Source organism: Trichogramma pretiosum, unplaced genomic scaffold (genome assembly GCF_000599845.2).
Source record: "Trichogramma pretiosum strain Unisexual culture from Peru unplaced genomic scaffold, Tpre_2.0 scaffold30, whole genome shotgun sequence".
Taxonomy (NCBI): Eukaryota; Metazoa; Arthropoda; class Insecta; order Hymenoptera; family Trichogrammatidae; genus Trichogramma; species Trichogramma pretiosum.
Genome location: NW_019641675.1, coordinates 1,594,385 through 1,614,778, shown reverse-complemented (window position 1 = coordinate 1,614,778; position 20,394 = coordinate 1,594,385). Strand labels below are relative to the sequence as shown.

Sequence of the window (20,394 nt, the reverse complement as noted above, 5' to 3'; positions counted from 1 at the left end):
AATTGAATGAAAATATTACATCTGATGTATTTTTTGCATATAATTCCTTGTTTCGATTGTAAATAATTTTTGGAAACAGCACTTGCGCATATCTGATGGAAATTAATCGGAGCTCAGTTATTTCCTTTTGTTTTGTTTCGTACGCGTCGTTCACGGATTCGTACGATGTTCGACGGTATTTCGGTAAAATATCTATATTCTTACTACGAGTATTTATACAATTTCAGTTGTAAAAAGAATATATAAATAAAAACGATCATAAAATAGACCACGATAAAAAGTGTAGCTAGCGGGATCAAGTTGAAAAAATAAGGTTGAAGTGACTTATTAGGCATAAATCTGCAGCGCGATCAATAAGCGATCAAACAAAAAATTTAATCATTGCATTTTGTCGTTGAAATTTAACAGTATGTATCTCATTTTCGCTATTATTTATCATTTACACCTAATTTGTATTATTACTTAAGAAAAATCAGACTTGGAACATTTAGTCTTGAACTGGTGTTACATCATATTTTGGACAACGAAACATTTGATTTACGATTATATTGTTTGTTTGTTATTTTAGTATGAACTTCAAATTTTTCAATGTTTACGAAAGACCGAATATTTTTTTATTCAGTTTTTAGCTTCAAAATTTAATTAATTGGTCGATATTCATAATTACTACGTTTGAGACTTAAGGGGCTCCTTTCGTTCTCTTTTATCATAGACACTGAATGTTCTTACATTTTTTTTGAGTATCGTTACTGCAATAGGTTCTGTTAAAATGCAGAATTAATTGTGGCGTTTAAACATACCGGAACTTAAATTTAAATTATGAAAAGTTTATGACATTTTTACGTTAATCGTATGATTTTCTCTTGGATCATTATGATATATTTTTTAGAAAGTAGTCACGAGTTTGAAATATCTTTCCGATGATGACGATCCGGTGTGATTACAAATGAAAATTCATACATCAGTATTGGATGAAATGTCATTCAACATCGAATACCAAATTATAAAAAATTATTTTTAATAAACTCCAAAATTAGTTAATTTTTTTTTTATACACCAAAACAGCTGATGGTGAAACGATTGTAACTTGACTTATATTTAACATTTATGCGTTGATATAACGAAATTCGTTGTCACTATTATGCAGTTATATACTTCTATCTATATTTTCGCTTTGAGTATTATTAATAATGTCTCATTCATTTTAGTGATTAGTATTTCGAGTTAAGAATCACACCAACATAATTGCATTCATTTCCAACATGTATTCAAAAGAAAGTGAAATGAAAAAAAATACTGAATTAAAATTTGTTTACGCTTTAATTATGAAATAAAATATTGTATATTATTTACAAAATGATAAAAGATAGGTAGTGTGAGAAAAGAAAAAAACTTATAATAAAAGGCCGCAAATGATCGTGATAATAATGAACCGGGGATGAATATAGTGATATGAGATTTGCTAACTGAGTGGCAAGAGCAGCGTTTTGCTTCTGCAGCCTAAATTAGATTTACACACGACTTTGCATTTATGGTGAACGAATACGAGTAGGTATACAGAAGCATCGAGGCATAGTTAAAGTGCTTCGGCGCAAATGTTTACAAAATTATAACACAATATAATATAATATCTTAAATGGTGCGTGGGCGAATACACGTAGATACGCGTAAAGTACATTGAAGATTTAAATCGAATAAGATTTGAATTTAATTGCTTTAAACACAGCAAGGTTCATTACAGTTTTCCGAATTTTTAATTTTTACCAAACTAGTTTGAATTCAGTAAAATCAACTTTTTAAATCCAAAAAATGTAATTTTACCAAAAATAAAATTGTCAACAAAAGCGATGGTCTAATTTTTTTCCAAATAATTATAATGTTAATCTTTGTAAAAGGATTGTCATTATAATTATTTTCAGATTATTATTATAATTTAAATTATAATAATGAATCGTTACCGAAAAGAATAAATTTATCGCTTATACAGATTTTAAAATTAAGTCAACGTACATGCTGCGATATACACGAGTTTTTCGCTATTGATCTAACAAAATTTTGTAATATTCATGAAAAACAATACTATGTAAAAAGCAATGGTAAATTGATCGAAGTTATACAATATATCTTTATTTCAAAGTCATCAGACTCAATGAAAACGCTTAATTATAGTGAAGTTGTATGAAATGATAAAAATATTAACTAGTGTTTATGAACATGAATTTTATACAATCAACAAATTTATAATTAATTTCTTAACTATGCCTATCTCTAACACTAATATTCGTTACTTTTCTGCATTTTTTACAATTTACTTCACTTTTTTGGTTCAATTTTCAATAAAACTATAAGAATATTAGAGATACAAATAAAATTTTCTTAAAAAATTTCTAATCCTAAATATAAAATAGTGAAGAATGAGGCGTAACAGAAAAGTATCGAACATCCTTTTCATAGTAATAACTTGAAAATCCTAATTTATATCAATTTTGGTTTTAATCGTAAAGTTGTGTTCAATTTTTACATTATCATTTTAAATACTACACTGAAATTTTAATACATTTGTTAATGGATTGCCATGAAAGCTACGTGACGAAAAATTGTTCAGCATAATTATGAAAATCATAAAAATATTTAATATTTTAATCATTTTCATGATGTACTGGTAGTTGTATCATTAACAAAATATATAAAATTTTATGAAATGTACAATATTTTCAAAAAAATCTTTCGGTAATCAAATGCAATTTACGTTTTGCGTTTTTTCTTATTTATCGTTACGTAATAGTTATTTTGTATTTGTTAGATAAGTTTTTTGTGCTCATGATAAGGAAACATTTCAACTTTATTAAAATAAAGTTCACTTGTACTCTTCAATTATTATTCAAAATAATGACGAGTTATAGATGAGGTAAACATTGCAAGTTCTCCACAGTTTAATTCGCCGTTACAATCATAAGTTATATATGATTTTACTGTTATTACAAAAGAGCTTTTTTCATATAATAATAAATATATTATTTTCAAAGCCCTAAACGTCATTAACTGCACACTCCTGTTAAAAAGGCGTCCCTCTGATTTCCAAGCATATTGTTATAAAAAATTAAAATAATGATTTTTGAACACATAAATATTCGTAACGTAAAATCATTCACACGGGCACACAACACAATTTAACAAACGAGCTTCTTTCGCAGAAGATTCAAATCCATCACAATAAATCAAGCTTCTTATAACGAATTTTACACACTCGACATGTTCGCGAGATTTAAGCGCACTTTCCACATTCATTTTTTCGCATATTCACTTGCACGATATAAAAAGCTAGTACAATGAAAAAGTCTTTATTACCATCAATACGCTTAATGATTTTCGCAAAATAAAACGATTATTAAGAAATGCACGTTTAATTTCTTTTAGCTCATTCATAAGTGTCCTTGGTGGAATAGCGAATGTACCGGTAGCTGCCTGCCCCTTTGATATCTCTGACATCGTCCCATCGTCAGTTCATGGCATTCGTAAACGTTGGCGACTGCCTTAGCCTGGTGATGCAGATGTTGCTGCTGAGGCTGTTGCTGCACTGACTTGGACTGCTGCGCTCCTTGTGGCTGCTTCCATTTCGACGAAGCAAGAGCGTTGTACGATGCAGATATATCAAAGGGTTCCTCCCGCTAAGCATACGAGTGCTTGCCACCCCAAAGACCGCAGGAAGTACCGCACCAGTGCGTGGCTCGCAGTGGTGGATACAGCCATAGGCATGGAACGAATAACGATAGAAAAGCTAAGCCAAACCAACGCCGTCCGCACTTGTCGTCTCTTTCGCAACTGAAAAATGATGGAACATCAATGAAGTGATTTCATTTTCATTCTACGATTTCATGATTAATTGCTCGTAATAATGCTTGCAAAATATAGAAACTCTTGCAACCATTCACTTTGTTTTTCAAACAATAAAAAAAATTGAGCGTTGATAGAAAGACCGGAAAAATTTTTCCAAAAAAAAAATCTATGAGGATAGAAGAATAAATGTCTCACGGTTTCAACCAAGTGAAAGCGTCGACAGTGTGAATATAAATATAATAATGAATAATATGTTCTTGAACACGTACATTTTCTCACAACTTTACTAGACAAATGAATAATGGATAATGTAAGCATGATAAAAACTTGAGAGTATGAAAGTATTGGATTCTTACCTACAAACTATTTGCTCGAAACTCTGTTCGAATTCATCTTCGGAATCATCTTCAGAGCCCTTCACACAATGATAAAACATACCCTTGGCGCAGGGTATGCACGATATAATTTCTACTCCTCGTTTAACCGGATCGGGTGCTACGGCGCACGCACCCCTTCGGTTCTCTGCCTCCAAATAATGTTTGCGGCAGTGTTGGCAAAATGTTCTCGGACTAAACTGATCGGATCCTCTCGTGATCGAACCCTTACCAGTGAATGAATCGTTGCCTTTTGTCGATGGCTGATTTCATGAGAAAATAAAATGAGCAACCTCTTTCGAAATCTCTACATCGAAATTTTATAGCAAGTAGCTCTCTAAAGCCGTGGACTGACCTGGTTCACCAATATATCAGGTTTCTTTAGCGAGCCCTGCGAGTTCGAGCGATCGAGTTTTTCGCTCGTGGGCTTGTGATGATGCTGCTGTTGATCGTCGATGACGGGATGCGGATACAGGTACTCGTGATGATTGAGCGTCGTCAGCTGCACGTAAGGATAATTGTCGCCGGTCAGATCGGCCGGATTGTGACGATGATGATCGGAGGAAAGAGGAGGTGCCGGCGGCAGTGGCTTGCCCATCGATGGACTGCTTATGTAGTGAATCGGTCTCTGGGAAGTGTTATCCGTGGACAAGCAGTGATCCGTGTGCCGCTGGCCGGCCGGTGGCGCGTTGTGCACCGCCTGTGCTCGATTCGCCACTGCCGAAGTTTCGCTGATCGGTACTCTCGAGGGGTCTGGGGCTTCTGCCGGTAAATTCAGCGTCTAATGAGATGAGATGAAAAAAAATTGATTAAAACTGAGAGGTAATTATCAAAACATTCTTAAATTTGACAAAATTCAAACTTTTCACGAACCATAAACACATCGTCTCCGCCGTCTGAATCAGTAGTTTCATTGGCCGGATACGTAATTACAAGGCCTAAAAAAAATTCAATAATTATGTTTACATTTAAAAATTATTTGATCTTTAATTTGATTTTCTATTGTATTTTTTGGCGATAAATGATTCTTACCAAGGACAGAGCATCCAAGAGCAAGAGAAGCAATAAAAATATGAATAAGAGCAATCTTATTAATTTTTTATAATACATTTCAAGGTATAATTGTTCAGTTCGCGTTTATTTATGATTGTTTAATATAATAATGAAGAGAAGAGTTTTAAAATTTGATTTAAATGCTTATCAAGAAGAATCGAATATTATAACATGATCTTTTACCTTCTAATAATTCGTCCACCGCAGTACGAACGCCTTTGTCAAAAGCTCGCGCATCTGCAGCGGTTTGAAACGTCAGACCAAACTTCTTTTCGCCAGTCCTCCAGTGATGAAACGTTGGCATTACTTTATTGTATTCAAAATCTCTTTTTATTGTACAACTGAGGACCACCTGTGAGTCAATGAAAAAAATGATAATTCAAATTAAAAATAGAAGAGACTGATGAAAAGATTAAAAATATTATGAGCTAATAACTTACCGATTGATCTGTAATTCTTTTGCCATGAATTAGATACTCATGTCTCTTTTTAGGCATGTGTGTTGGTGTTATTGTTGGTGCTGTTGATGTAGGGCCATTGTTTGTATTTTGAATTTTTTCACTTGTATTATTTTCGCTACCATTTAATACATTTATTGCTACTGGTCTCCGTCTTACAGAAACAATGGCTAAGCCTCCCCCGCTTAGAGGTAACCAACCTCCTGTGCTGTCATCGCGTGTCATCACCTGTGCCCTGACCCTTACCAAATAGTCACCACTGTAAAAAAAAATAATTTTAAAAAATGATTCATCTTCAAATATATTTGATAAAAGTGAGATTTTATTAAATCAATAGAGAAAATTCAAACTAGTGATTGTGATGAAGAAATTATATAATTTCAATAATTTTTTCTTTCTTAATGAACACAACACTTCATTCATTAGATTTTATCAAGAGTATTTATTTGTTGATAAGAGTTCATGAAACCTGATAAGGCATTTGCATTTATCTTAAAGCTTTAATTTTTGATTTTTTTCTTAGTACGTAGATACAGGGAGAAGACGCTCAATTTATTTCTGCATTTGAAATAATTTTCATTCAGGATAAGATAATATATAAGAAAAATTTTGTCACCAAAATTTTTTCAACATATTAAATGACCTTTCAATTGTTCACAATTAAATAAATTGTTAAAAACTACTATTTTTCATAAAAAAACAAACCAAGAAATACATCTTGTACTATGTGAGTTTATCATTGTGAAAAAAACTTGAAGATAATTGGGGCATGCTTCTGTAAATGAACAGGGCATTCATTCAGCAGTCTTGATTAATAGTAAACATCAGTTTACCCAGAAAAGTTCAAAGATCAAGTTAATAGTAGGGAAGTAAGAAGAGAATAATTTCAGCATAGGTTTTCATTTAATATTTTTGAATTTTGTGAGTGTGTAAGTGTGTAAAGAAGTGATTCTTCATTCATTTTTTGTACTCTGTGATAAGGCTGGGTGGTTAGTACTAGCTTTTAGGTAGTAGCAGTGGTAGCAGCACCAGTTTCTGGAAACTAGGACACAGCTCTGATCAATGAATAGGACAATCCATTCATGGGTGTATATGCCAAGCTCAATGGTTTGGATGTCAATGATCAGATTGAAGTGTATACATTGAATATTTAAAAATTATTAATCAATTTAATTGTAGATTTTCATTGAAATTTACTTTTAATGGGTTCTTAATTGTGTGATACAGAATTTTTGGCAGTACCCATTAAAGTTCAACTGATGTATCAATGAAAATTTGAAGAAAAAATAATTAAATGATAATTTAAAATTTTGGCAAATGTATTAATTAATAAAATCGATCGTAATGAAAAGAGAATCATGTTCCGAGAATTTGAGCAGAAAAAGTGTATTTTCGCTCTGGCGCGCGTGAGAGTACCACCCCACTGACATAACGTCAGCTCGCAAGAATGAAACTAATTCCATTGAGAAAAATTCTTACGACTCTAGGGGGACGAATGACAAAAGGGGAGCCCACGTGCGATTATAATCGCGATCGCAAATTCTCTTGATGAGCAGAAATTCGAAATGACGGGTAACAAAGAGAGAGAAAAAAAGAAGAGAAAAGGACGGAAAAAAGGAAGAAGATACAAGTACATAATAATTCGAGAATACTGACTCGTCCGAAGTGTCGGTCATGGCTCGTAGTACGACAATGTACTTGAAGAAATTGGCAGTAATCGCTGCTGAAGCGTTCGCAGATCGAGTAGAGGTTTTTCTTGCTGTTGCGTTTGCTGTTGCTCAAGCCTCGGGCACGAGGGCGAGCCGTCGACGACGACGACGACGACGCTGATGTCAACTTCCGCGCACTGCACCTCACCATTTTCGCAGCATTGACACATACATCCGCACGCAGTACTTGGCCACGGCGGTTGCTGTATCGGGTTGACTTTTTTTGTTGCTTCTTCTTTTTCTTCTTCTTCACTGACGATTGTCCTCGACGGCGGCCACTACTCGTCGCCGTCGACGTCGCTCTGCTACTTCAGCTACAACTCGTATGTTACGGTATCTCGAGTTCAACTGCATATATACACACAGCACGCATACTCGCACGAAGAGAGACAGAGAGAGAAAGAGAGATCCGACTTTTATCAATCGGCCAATGCTGTTTCTCACTCTCTCGCACTCTCTCTCTCTATATATATAATATAAAATAATCGTCGTCCCCTTAGCTTGCACACAACACACCACACTGACACCACTATATTATGTATATATAAGTATATATACAGCAGTCACATACCACACACAAGTGCCTGCGTGCGTATATAATATATACCGAGTTGAGAGAAAGAGCAAGACAACGAGCGAGAGAGATCGTTGAGAATTACATTTTTTTTTTTCAATAATGCTCTTTCTCTCCCTTTCTTATACTCTCTCTCTCTCTCTCTCTCTCTCTTCCGTCGATTTTACACACAGTATACTATATGTAATGCACTGTTGCTGCTGCTGGTTCTGCAGAGCGATGCATTTGTATTTTTATAAAATATAAAATACAAGCGATATCGCGCACTGCACAGAATTTTCACCAATTTCTCGGGTCCGCCACTGGCTGCCAGCAGCACGACGACGAAGACTGCACTGCACACTATATTCCGTGCGTGCACTGCTGCTACTGCCGCGACGACGACGACGACGATGATGATGATGCACTTGGCGATCCACGCACTGCACTTTATGGTTGTAGGTATATGCCTATATACTCGAGCGAGAGTATCTCTATATAGGCGACCTCACAACTGCCACACGCTGTTGCTGTCGCTGCTGCTGGTCTGCGCTCTCGAGGCAGTCGCGATTTTTCTTCTTCCTCTTGCCGAGTTCGTTGCACATATTTCGAAGTTGTATAATTATTTTTCTTTCGCTCGCTCTCTCTCTCTTTCTTTCTTTTTTCTTCCCTCGCGCGCACAGAAAGTCGTCGTGCTGCACTGCAGTGTGCGCGCTTGTGGATGCAGTTGGTGGTGTGCGCCGCCTCGTCGTGCTCCGAGGCTGAGAGCTGCTATGTATTATATTATATATCTATGTATGTTATATATCGTGAACTGCGTGCACAGAGTGCACACACTCACATACACACGCAGAGAAACAGAAACACACACGAGCACGCTTCCTCCTCCTCCGCCTTCTTTTGCCTCTTAACGCAACTTTATACTACTACTGCTGTGCTGCTGCTGTACGGCGCGATTTTCGTCTCGCTCACGACGTGGATGTGTTGTATATCTCTTCTCATAATACATTAATACATACGTATATATATTGTCATCGGATCGTAGCACACCTACCTACGGGCTATAATGTATACGCGAGTATAAGTTAGCAGCAGTAGCAGCAGCAGCCTCGTCTGTATCTACTACTACTGGCTCCGCTGCCTGCACAGTGCATATAATACATATATTACGATGCATGTCGTCGCGCACACGCACACATCTAACACAACGCAGAACTCGCCCGCGTACCTACATGTATAATAAGAATACAGATACTAGTGGTGTGTCCGTGTGACTGCACTGCACCACACACTAGTGCGAATATGTAACACTAGCAGCACTGGTCTGGCAGCAGCAGCAGCAGCAGCAGCAGCCAGCATGAATGAAACACTTGAAATTTTTGCACGCTCCGCTTGTAACAATGCCCCTCGCGTCGCGCGGGCGCGTGTGCGTACGCGTATTATTATGTCGAGCGATCTCTCCTTTTCCGCTATATATGTATTCGATGCGTTTCTCGCGATGACTGATCGGAAATCACTTTTTTTGTTTATCGATTGGCCGTTGGTAATACACTCACAGCACAGCACAGCATATAAAATATACTATACACGTTTACGTTTGACTGATCACTGGATCACACTACTCACTGATTCGCGCGGACTCTACAGTGTGTGTTATACACGCATACACTCATAGAGATGTGTAAAATATATACGTTAGACATTCGCGTATGCTAAAGACAGGAAATTCGGAGCGTACAGTATATGTTTTACATTATATATGTGGGTAAATACACATTCGCAAGTACGCCTATTTCTCTATATAAATATCGAGACGTAAGTGACTGGCGTTGGTATTATAAAGTTATGTGTGTTTTATAATAATAATGTGCGTGTGCGTGAGCGAACGAGCGCTCCGAATCTCTCGTCCGGCCCGTGCGCCGCACTCAGCTCGACTCTCGTCTCGCTGTATTATACTCCATAACGTGGATCGTGTATCGATGCTGCTGCTGCTGCCTCTTCTTCTTCTTCATCCTCTTATTCTTTTTCTCCTCCTCCTCCTGCTTTTGCTCCTATGTGTGTGTGTATGTGTGTGAGAGTGTGTGACATATACATCCAGCTCTCTCTTTCTCGCGCTTTTTGTATAAGCATATCCGCTTGCTTCTTGCTGCTGCCTCCACTGCTTCTCTCTCTCTTTTTGTGTGGTATTTGTGTGTGTAAGTGTGTACCATTTTACTCGCGCGCACACTCATTCAAAGACTACTACGCAATACATACATAGATATAGCTGCGGCTTGTAAGAGAGTAAGAGAGAGAGAGAGAAAGCGAGGTATTTGCGCGTGGAGGCAGGAAGCTATTGAAGGAAGCGTCCCAGCCCTGCCTCTCTTTCACTTCTCTCTCTTTCTCTTACTCGTACACTCACACCAAGAGAGAGAGAGAGAGAGAGAGAACTCAGTGCCCGATTCATACCGCGTCTATAAGTACACAATATCGCGTCTGTGTATGTGCGCTTTATGACAGAGAGCTAAGTAACAAACATGTGTGTGTGTGTGTGCGCGTGTGTACCTACGTACACTCATATACACGCGCGATGACACACGAGCCCGAGAGCTGTATGAATCGGTGGAGGTGCTATATATATCGCGTACATTGTACCGCGCGCCTCCGTTCATGCACGTTAATTCACAAATATCACAATATTTTCATTGATCACGAACGCATGCGCGCCTCGGCGCTGCCTAGAGCCTAGCTAGCTCTTCTCGCATTATGATGATAATGTTGTCAAGTTGTCTGCGCTAGTATATCATGAATGTTATTATGGTTATTCTTGCCTCGCCTGTCTACCCTATCTCTACAGATTGTCTAATGAGCTCCGAACGAGACAGATCGGGCCAGAGTCAGCGCTTATAGATAATAATAGGAACTGGAAATCCGATATATCTAGACGTACGAGCTCGCTATTATTATGTGCATATCGACGCGACGAATTTCATTCGATCAATTTTGTGTCGATCGAAGCGCGGCATCGATAGATATATCTTACAGCTCGCTAGAATTTTTCACACTTGTATACGTCACGAAGTAACACCTATGATTTATCCGGGAGAAAGAGAAAAAAAAGCGATATACGTTTCATTTCCTGTCTCGATGTTTTTTTCTCTTCTCACTTTTGTACACGAAAGGATTCTGAAGGAAACATAATTGACACGAAGATTATATTTGAGTGCAACCCACGCATCATCCGAAGAACGTGGGCACATCTGCATTGCCGACTCTACCGCGAGTCGCGTCGCGCGCGCGGGAGGACCATACCACGCGCCGCGCGGTCCGGATCAATCGCGCGCGCTATACACAAGTGCGAGGCCGCGCTTCGTATAATATAGCATTTTTAAAATATATACTTTGCAAAGAGGCAAGAGTCGCGTTCGTATATATAATTTATATTATAAATATCGGGCTGCAATTATACCGCCGTCGACGTGACATTACATAAAACGAAAAATATAGGTCGCGTAATTTCGCAGAAGCTGGGATGTATTTATTATTCAAAGTTACGGTGCACTTGATCGTTTCCGGCTCTCTCGTATAATGCCGAACGGAAGCTGTTGAAATACATATACGTATACGCATGACATATGTATGCTGGCATACATATACGCACTTATAACGCGTGGTATACACTTAATACATATTTTGTGGCTAGCTCATTTGAATATATGAAAATTCATTGACTCGACTTTTTTTTCGCATTGTGATAACGACACGACCACTGCAACGCGGTAAAGCAGCGATAAAAAATTTGAATATTAGTTTGAAATTTCGTGACTTTTTTCCACTTCGGTCGACGCATTTATCGACCATTTCTCGAGAGCCAATATGGTTTTCTCGCAGATCAGTCGTAATTTTTCCTCGTTTTTTACATTGCAACGATATGAGATGACTTTGGTTATTCTTTTTGTCTTTTGAACGAAAGCGCCTCGCGATCGACGGTCAAGATGGCAGCACAAGTCCGACATCCAGCCGCGCGGGGGTATGACTCACAAGATAACGTATAAAAATACAATAGCAGCACCAGCAAGTACGCGAACGTTTATTCTTATTATTATTATTATTATTATTATTATTATTGCTGCTGCTATGGGTTAAAAAAAGCGTCGAAGCTGGTGACGCGACTTTTGCATCGCCTGATTTGCACTGCAACGACGACGACGATGTCTTTCTCTCTCTCTCTCTCTCTCTCTCCTTCCAGTTTCCAGTCGAGCACCGCGCATACATGTACAGACACGAACGTGCACCTACATACTGACACATACGATGTAGCCAAACATACACACATGTACAGATACAGTACGTCATACAACACACAATCACGAGTCGTACTCGTAAACACCATGGACTCGTTCTGAGTGGTTTTTTCTGTTCCAATGCCATTGCCTTTTATATTATTAGTGAGTCCGTATATAACTGCGTGGAATCGAGAGCCCCGAAAAAACATCGCGGAGTATATTGTACACAGAGACGGAACGGAGGCATCGTGATTCGTGCTTGGCTGCAAACACAGCACAAACGTCCATCGATTCTGCAAAGTGCGCGCGTGTTCGTAGCCGTATATAGTTACCAAAAATTATGAAAATCGATTTCCACGAAGGCAGCTGCTACTACTCGTCGTTTTGTAAAGGACGCAGTGATATTATTTCGCAGGCATCCTACGATATAACAGCATTATCGAGAGCGGCAGCATTTCGAAAACGAAACAACACACGACTGTGATGCATTTCATAAGTAAATGGCACATATAGATATATAGCGCTTGTACACGTACAGATAATCTCGTCGTCGTCGACACTGTGACCGTGTATTGGAAAATTGTACATAAAATGTATAGATTATTTATGTACGAGTGTATCTTTGTGGCTACTAAATATACAGTGCTCGTGTAAACAGTTCGTAATCTGGATGTTCTTTGCCTCTCGAAGGAAAAATATCGTGATCGTGACGCAGCAATCACATTGGCTTACTACTACCGAGCACTTTATTACCAACACGCATATCTTTTAACAACGTTATATTTTATATGTGAATATTATATGTATATTATTATGACATATAGATATATGTATGTACTACACGCACGTACACACTGACGCGCATTGACGTGTTATTTTATGCAGCAGCAGTATATACATTTTTTATGTATATCATATATGTACACACATACATCGACACTTGGAGAGGTACTGTGTCTCATTCACGATCATATTAAACTGAATATACGTGTAACGACGGAGGAGTGAGGACACGCGACGACGACAAGTACCGAGCACACGGCACACGACCATCGAATCAGCAACGAATTTGCAAAGCTATTATTTATTCTCATTTCATTTTTCAATAATAATTATACGTTTCGAAACTGCTCGGCTTAATAGCACACGTGCGAGCTGTGACAGCTTGCCCAAAACGTAAGTACACACATTATAATGACATTTGTACATTTTACTAGTCTGTATCTTTCTCCCTCTGTGTTTCGTCCATTTATCTCTCGGTCTCTCACTTTTTCATTAATTCGTTGTGCTAATGTCTTCAGAAAGAGCATTTTTTATACGTGCAGATGCGATAATTGCTTATCGTTGCGTCAATAATTGTTCGAGTGTCGTATGACTCATTCATTCGATTAATAACGAACAACTGCCGCATTGATACCTTCTTTCAAATGGGCCAGTTAACAAATATCTTTTATGTGAGCTAATGTGACGAAATAATAAAACAGAATTTTAATTCTGAAGGTAATCGCGTAAGAATGTGTCATGAGCTGCTTAATTAGACGCCTTATCATAAATAATTAATTGTTGAAGATGTTTCGATAAAATTAAATTGTATTTAATCAAAAACTACTTTTTATTATGATTCTAGAAACTTAGTATGGCCAATGTTGATGGTGGAAGAGAACAAGTGACAATACCTATATCTGTGAATAATGGAACCGCAGTGGTTGAAAGTGGTAATCAACAAAATGCACCAACAGAACCAGTAAATCAAACTGCAAACGAGCAAACACCTGAACCCAATCCAGCTCCACGTTTAAGCTTGACCTTAGGATTCAATTTCAATCCAATGCAAGATTCTAGGCGAATCATTGCAAACAACCTATCAACGATAGGTGGAGAAATAAGTCCACTTATCAACTTATCCAGATCTAGACCAGCATTATCGTTGCAGGAATGGCTTAATCCAACTCATCAGAGGCTAGCTCCAATACAAGCCCCACCACCAAATAATAATGAGCAAACTAATCATGTGGTCATAAACATTGATCCTCCAGTGGATGAACATGAATCTTCACAAAATTCAAATAGTCCTTCTCAAACATTTTCAGATAATTTTGACCCTAACACTCCTAGAGAAAATGATGAAAATAATCAAAATAATATAAATAACAATAACAATAATGAATCCAATGATCCAAATGCACCGGTAACCTTGACAGCCGAAACTAGAATACTTCAAAAGAATATTGAAAGTTGCATCTCATTTTTACTCATTATTCTAACCAAATGTAAGTTTGAATTTAATAATAGTTTCTACTATTCTTACCATTACATTGATTGATCATTTTTCTTCTTCTAGTTATATATGATAATGGCGCAGAACTTTTGAACTTTGTATTACTAGTTGTTACTTTTATACAAGCAAATAATGATTTGAAAAGAGAAATTTTGAAACAAAAGAATCGAAGTCTGTTATCACTAGTTGGAATTCTATGTTATATTACTGGATGCTTTATTTTCATTGATTTTGTGTTCAAAGAACCAATATTTTATTTATATAAATCACCAGAAACCATCGCACAGCTATTATGGACTGTGGCTATATCAGATTTTGTATTAAAACTGATTACAGTGGCAATTAAAGTTCTGTTTACCTGTCTACCAGAAAAAATTGTGCCTTTCCAGAAGAGAGTAAGTAAACAAGTACAACATTTATTCAAATATACTTTCAAGTACAGAGTGAATACAATTTTACTCACCATGATTGTATTAATTTTCAGGGAAGGTTTTACTTGGTGATGGAAGCTACATCTCAATTATATCGTAATGGTTCACCTGTATATTTATGGTTACAGTATTTAAGTTTTGTTTATGATGGTCCTCACAAAGTGTTAGCAATTGTTTTGTTTGTTATGTATGGCATTTACAAAACAAGGGACACTATGTACTATTTCAAACATTTCTGCATAGCAGTGGGAAAAATGTTACAAAATGTGGTTAGTATCATTTTCAATTATCTTAGCAGTAATAATGAATTAAAATTCAAATTTGACAATTTATTTTCAGAGTTTGGGAACATGTCCATCGAAAGAGCAAATAGTGGCTTCTGGAGGAAGTTGTGCAATCTGCCATGAAGAGTACACATTACCTGTTAGACTAAGTTGCAAGCACATTTTCTGTGAAGGATGCGTTACTACTTGGTTGGATAGAGAAAAATCATGCCCGCTGTGCAGAGCATCTATAACGGATGATCCAATTTATCGAGATGGTCATACAACGCATTTTGTTCAATTATACTGAAGATTTATATATTAAATGAAAAGCATTTTCGGTATAAGATATGAATAATTAAACGAAGATATATTGATAATTTTTTACCAAAATATAAACACCAGGTGGTCTGACCTAAAGAAATGATAAATTGGTGTGAAGGAAGCTTTAAATGTAACTGAAAATAATTTTCATTGAAAATCAATCAAGGTATTTCTAACAGTTATTAACATAATTGCTTAGTTAACTAAACTTAAGTGTTCACAAATTAATGTGCTTTGTAACTAAGTTTTTTTTAAGATTCGTAGCTTTAAATTTCTTCCATTAAACCTGTTACTATGAGTGCTAATAACTAAATTAGAATAATACTAGCAAATAATAGTTTCATATTTTGTAAAAAGATATAATTTTTTATTCGTGATTCAATTTAATGCTTTTATGAGGGAGAATTTATTTATGAAGCTATAAAGCATTTAGATTTATCGAATAAATTTTTATAAATGTATAAAGTCTTAGCTTTCGTGAACTGTACAGAGATGAGTGAGTGGTGCAGCCGCTTTTGATTTGATAAATGATCTCGGCGTTACTGGTTGTTGTTAAAAGTCATCAGTAAATCATTATTTCATTCAATGTAAGGTACTTACTTGACAAGAGGTCTGTAAGTCATATAACTAAGCTGTATCCGATTTTTTAAACTTTTTATGAAGCAGTCCTGTATATTTGTACATAGTTACTTGACAGAATTTGTAGAATCAATAATTTTTTTTTTTCAAAAATTATTTTGTTGAAATCAAGTTTATTTTATTATAAATAAAGTTACATTCGCATTTTGTAAACTTTTTACAAAAGTAGTTGGTTAAAATTAAAATCTACATATTAAGCTTTCTTTCGGTTAGAAAATTGATTTAAAGTCAATTAAAACATCTTCACTATGTATTGAGGTATGATTTACTAAAACCTTACCTGAATAGCAATATAATTTAAACCTAATTCAATAAATTTAAAAATCTATTGTATGAATTTATGACAATAAACTATAAGAACATATGATTTCAATTACCATAAATTCGAATTAATTTACTTCTTCCTCAATTGTGATTGAAAATATTCTCCATCAGCTCTTGTTGCTTGATTATTTATTTGCTTGTGTCTGTCTCTGGTTACAATTTCTTCAATTACTTCACCATCCCCTTTGATCAATCTGTGATGAGAATTATTTTACATTTTAATAAAAGTACTTTTTCATATAATTTTGAATCATTAAAATAAAAATTTTTCATACCTATGTCTTCCAGATTCTTCATCATAAATGCGTCGAATAATGTTTTGTCGTTTTTCCCATTCTTTCTTTGAAATAGGAGCCATAGCCTTAGCTCGCAAACTTTGCTCTAAGGTAATGTCGCTGAGCAATCTGTCTTGCTCTTTGGATAATTTTACATTGCTCAATTTTTTATCTTCTAAAAGATTAGCTTTTGATTTTTTACTAAGCTTCTTCTTTAGCTTCTTCTTCTTCTTCTTCCTCTTCTTCTTTTCCTTCTTTTTTAATTTTTTGGCTAACTTTTTCTTTCTTTTCCGTTTTTTTTCATCTTCTGAACTGCTACTACTACTGCTATCACTACTTGAATCATCGCTAGAATCATCAGAGTCACTTGAATCACTATCTGAGCTAGATGATGAGTCTGAAGAAGAGGATGAAGATGACGACGATGACTGCACCTTCTTCTTCTTTTTCTTTTTCTCACTTGCAGGTTTCTCTAGATCTATATGAGGTATATGAATCCTGTCTTGCATTACGGGTTTTGGCTCTGGAGGTAAATGCTTGACTGGAGCGAGTATAACTTTCTGTGGTACTACAGCTTTTTGTGGTTTCATTTTTTCAACTGCAAGAGTTTTGACTTCTTTTGTAATTTTTATTTCCTTCTTTTTATCTAAAGGTATCATTTTTTTGGGCGATGGTACAGGGCTGGGGCTACGACTATAACTGTGGCTAGGGCTTGGGCTGAAACTCCGGCTCCTACTTCGGCTACGACTGCGGCTACGACTATGACTACGACTGCGCGGCCTGTCCATTGGAGAACTCTGTTTCCAGTACCTCTCACCAACAGGGCGAGGATTTTGGAATCTCTCTTGTGGTCGTCTATTGATATCACCTTGATCGCTTCTGCGATTCCAATTAGTTCCTTGCATACGCTGCATAGGCATTCTATTCCTATTGTCATTAGATTGATTCCAAGTTCTTCCTGTTCTATTTCTGTCACCGAAAGAACGATTGAATTGATTACTGTCCCTGCGCTGGGGAGCATTGCGATTATTTCTGTTATCAAACCTGTTGTTGAACCTTTGGTTATCAAAAGGCCTGTTTTGTTGTTGTGGTTGAAATCTACCTTGATTTCTCGGTTGAAATTGTTGTCTATCATTTCCCCTATTCATACGAAAATTATTACCATTCTGATAATTTCTGCCTCTATGAGGTGATCTTCTTGCCATAGGACTTCTGCTGCGGTTGGAGCTGCTAGACGAGTTGCTACGTTTTCGAATTTGCTTACTTTTGTCTATAACTCTTCTTTTAAAAGAAGTGTCTGATTCTTTACTACGGCTAGATTGCGAATTGGTCTCCTGAGATGTTTGTTTCCTTTTATGAGCTTTACTCTCTGTAGAGCTATCAGCCCTGGACACATGTCCAACTTTAGAACTCATGTTGATGCAGATACAATACTATTTTCAAGTTATTTAACAGCCTGTAATGACAAAAAAATGTTTTTTAAAGCTTCAGTCCACAATTTTAATGGATCAATCATATGTGTAAAGGAATCTATTTCAGAATTTGATTGACAGAGTAGAGCAACTTTTGGAGTAACTTTGAATAAACTCATGGAGTAGTTCAATTTTCATTAACTAATAGTGAATAAGCAAAACAAATGTAGTATTTCTGGTTCACTAAAATCCAATTGGCAAAATATTAAGTAATTCTCAACATTTTAATTTATATTACATTCAAAAATTAGAAAAAGTGTCATTATAAAATCTCTATATGATTTATATGAGGCAAGCCTAGTTAGATTTAGATTTTTATTGAAATACATAGATGCATTCTGATTTATCAAATTTATTTATTAGACTATATTTCAAATTGCATAATTTTCAGCAAAAGTAAGTACTTTCTTCATGCATCAGTTAAGCATTTACATCATTTTTCAATTTCAAAACTTATAAAGTAAGAAATGGCTACTTGCACGCGTTCATAGAGTGTCGATTCAAGGCTCCAAAAAATTTAGGAGCATTTCAGAGTTAAATATAATATTTTCTCGGTGATACTCGAATCAAAATTGTAATTCACTCACACGATTTGATACATCAACACCGGGATCAAAGCTCAATGCTTCGCATTACATTGACAACAATGTCCGCTTCGTTTTCAATAATAAAAACCCGACGAGAACTCATGGGCAGCACTTACTCGACATAACCCCCGTGGCTGTGATGGAAGTGGATCGAAGCGGCGGTCTCTCAGTGGTGATCGAATAATCCTCGACGTGAGTCCATTCCAACGGGTTGAGTAGTAAACGGAGCGCAGACCGGAAAAGTCGCCGCGATGTTTATCGAACTGCGAAGTCAACTTCGCTCGAGCAGTAGTCTCGGGATGCCGAATCAGCGCGACTTTCGTCCACCGAGTGCAAACGAAATCCCAAAAAACACGTATATTATATTCACACAGCACACACAATGGATGTCAGTAATACACATACACATTAAAGAAATACGGAGTCAAACCGGCGGTGCAATGGTATACTACTTTGCAAATAACGCGGAGCTGAATACAAGCTCGCCAAGAGAGGCTTTCGAACTGCTTTACCAACAGTCCATACCAGTAACTTTCCCAGATATTATTTACTCTCAAATGTATGATATAAAAAATATTTTTGTGTCTGCTATTGTGGTAGACTTTTTGTTTGTATACATTCAAAGTGTTGTTTAAATGCCAAAATTTAAATCCTCGCTCGTCGCGATATCTCCGAGACTAATTGACGGATTTTGACAACTCTAAAGATCCACAAATACATTTTGCATTCGTATAAAACGGAGTTAATGGGTTTAAAAGCTATTCTAGTCGTCATTTAAAAAAAAAACTCATGCAAATGCGAGGCTTGATGCATTTTTTATCGTCGCGTTCTCGTTGAAGCTAAAAATATGAAGTAACACAATGACATCGAGATCAATAAGCGGTTGGTGCTATATATTTATACAGATCGAAGCTACGAATGCATCCGTGGACTAGGCGACATTGACCTAGAGCCAATTGCTCGCCAATGCAAAAGCAATAAATCCGGTTGATTCTCTCTGTCTCTCGAAAAAAATATTATTACGTGCAAGTATCGCAAATGCGAACGATCTGTTCCCAAATTTGTCGGACCGGTCAATCATGTTGAAAATGAAAATAATCAAACGAGGTATCAACCAAATAAAACGATGCACGATAAACGATGCGAAGGTGACCTTGGCTGACCTTGGCGATCATCAGTATCGCGCTCGTTCGGACGCGCCACATATGCACATTCGTATACGCTGCGCTGTGTTGTGCATTGTGCATTTATGCGACCCTAGGACAGTCCCCTATAGGTATACAATGCCTGCATTAAATACCGTCGATATAGGGTCTCTATTCGACGCGGCTCGCGATTCGTCCGCGATGATTTCGAGCCGAACCAATGCGCGTTGAGCGAATTTTCGTCGTCGTCGTTGTCGTCGCAGCTCTCACGTGATCGTCCGCAAGTCGAGCGACCGGTCAGCTCCATAGCACAGCTAATCGATCGACGATTGGAAATTTTCCCTTCCAAAAAAACCACGACGCTCCGCGAACGAAAATGAAGCTCGGAAAGCTTCGAAATCGTCTCC

The 20,394-nt window shown here is 36.8% G+C and overlaps 3 protein-coding genes across 6 annotated transcripts; 1 reads left to right on the top strand and 2 right to left on the bottom strand.

Annotated features, from left to right (window-relative positions):
• Positions 1-340: 340 nt before the first annotated feature.
• On the bottom strand, positions 341-8,093 carry LOC106653202 (sprouty-related, EVH1 domain-containing protein 1). 2 transcript variants are annotated; one of them, XM_014372544.2, is made up of 7 exons: positions 7,379-8,093; positions 5,705-5,981; positions 5,448-5,616; positions 5,085-5,149; positions 4,567-4,992; positions 4,194-4,474; positions 341-3,822 (listed from the first exon to the last, which is right to left on the bottom strand). In XM_014372544.2, the coding sequence occupies exons 1-7, from the start codon at positions 7,396-7,398 to the stop codon at positions 3,669-3,671; spliced, it is 1,392 nt and encodes a 463-aa protein (XP_014228030.1). In that variant the 5' UTR covers positions 7,399-8,093; the 3' UTR covers positions 341-3,668. The 2 variants fall into 2 exon arrangements, with proteins under 2 accessions (XP_014228030.1, XP_014228031.1); XM_014372545.2 differs by having other exon boundaries at positions 5,085-5,107.
• A 4,112-nt stretch (positions 8,094-12,205) lies between these two features.
• LOC106653255 (RING finger and transmembrane domain-containing protein 2) lies at positions 12,206-16,567 on the top strand. Of its 2 annotated transcripts, none has more exons than XM_014372638.2 (5): positions 12,206-13,425; positions 13,877-14,519; positions 14,591-14,922; positions 15,012-15,227; positions 15,298-16,567. In XM_014372638.2, the coding sequence occupies exons 2-5, from the start codon at positions 13,886-13,888 to the stop codon at positions 15,529-15,531; spliced, it is 1,416 nt and encodes a 471-aa protein (XP_014228124.1). In that variant the 5' UTR covers positions 12,206-13,425; positions 13,877-13,885; the 3' UTR covers positions 15,532-16,567. The 2 variants fall into 2 exon arrangements, with proteins under 2 accessions (XP_014228124.1, XP_014228125.1); XM_014372639.2 differs by lacking the exon at positions 12,206-13,425 and adding an exon at positions 13,472-13,749 and having other exon boundaries at positions 15,298-15,531.
• On the bottom strand, positions 16,554-19,355 carry LOC106653254 (putative mediator of RNA polymerase II transcription subunit 26). 2 transcript variants are annotated; one of them, XM_014372636.2, is made up of 3 exons: positions 18,959-19,355; positions 16,784-18,239; positions 16,554-16,702 (listed from the first exon to the last, which is right to left on the bottom strand). In XM_014372636.2, exons 2-3 carry the CDS (start codon positions 18,196-18,198, stop codon positions 16,579-16,581), a joined length of 1,539 nt encoding a protein of 512 aa, XP_014228122.1. In that variant the 5' UTR covers positions 18,199-18,239; positions 18,959-19,355; the 3' UTR covers positions 16,554-16,578. The 2 variants fall into 2 exon arrangements, with proteins under 2 accessions (XP_014228122.1, XP_014228123.1); XM_014372637.2 differs by lacking the exon at positions 18,959-19,355 and adding an exon at positions 18,845-18,948.
• Positions 19,356-20,394: the final 1,039 nt, after the last annotated feature.

Bases quoted from the DNA above. Each gene is read 5' to 3' on its own strand.
- LOC106653255 (XM_014372638.2), top strand. From the start codon at position 13,886: ATGGCCAATGTTGATGGTGGAAGAGAACAAGTGACAATACCTATATCT. The intron at 14,923-15,011 runs GTAAGTAAACAA...ATTAATTTTCAG, and splicing joins TTGTGCCTTTCCAGAAGAGA to GGAAGGTTTTACTTGGTGAT. The intron at 15,228-15,297 runs GTTAGTATCATT...ATTTATTTTCAG, and splicing joins GAAAAATGTTACAAAATGTG to AGTTTGGGAACATGTCCATC.
- LOC106653254 (XM_014372636.2), bottom strand. From the start codon at position 18,198: ATGAGTTCTAAAGTTGGACATGTGTCCAGGGCTGATAGCTCTACAGAG. The intron at 16,703-16,783 runs GTATGAAAAATT...TTCTCATCACAG, and splicing joins GAAGAATCTGGAAGACATAG to ATTGATCAAAGGGGATGGTG.
- LOC106653202 (XM_014372544.2), bottom strand. From the start codon at position 7,398: ATGACCGACACTTCGGACGA. The intron at 5,150-5,447 runs GTAAAAGATCAT...AATTTTTTTTAG, and splicing joins GGTGGACGAATTATTAGAAG to GCCTTGTAATTACGTATCCG. The intron at 4,475-4,566 runs GTCAGTCCACGG...TCATGAAATCAG, and splicing joins CTGATATATTGGTGAACCAG to CCATCGACAAAAGGCAACGA.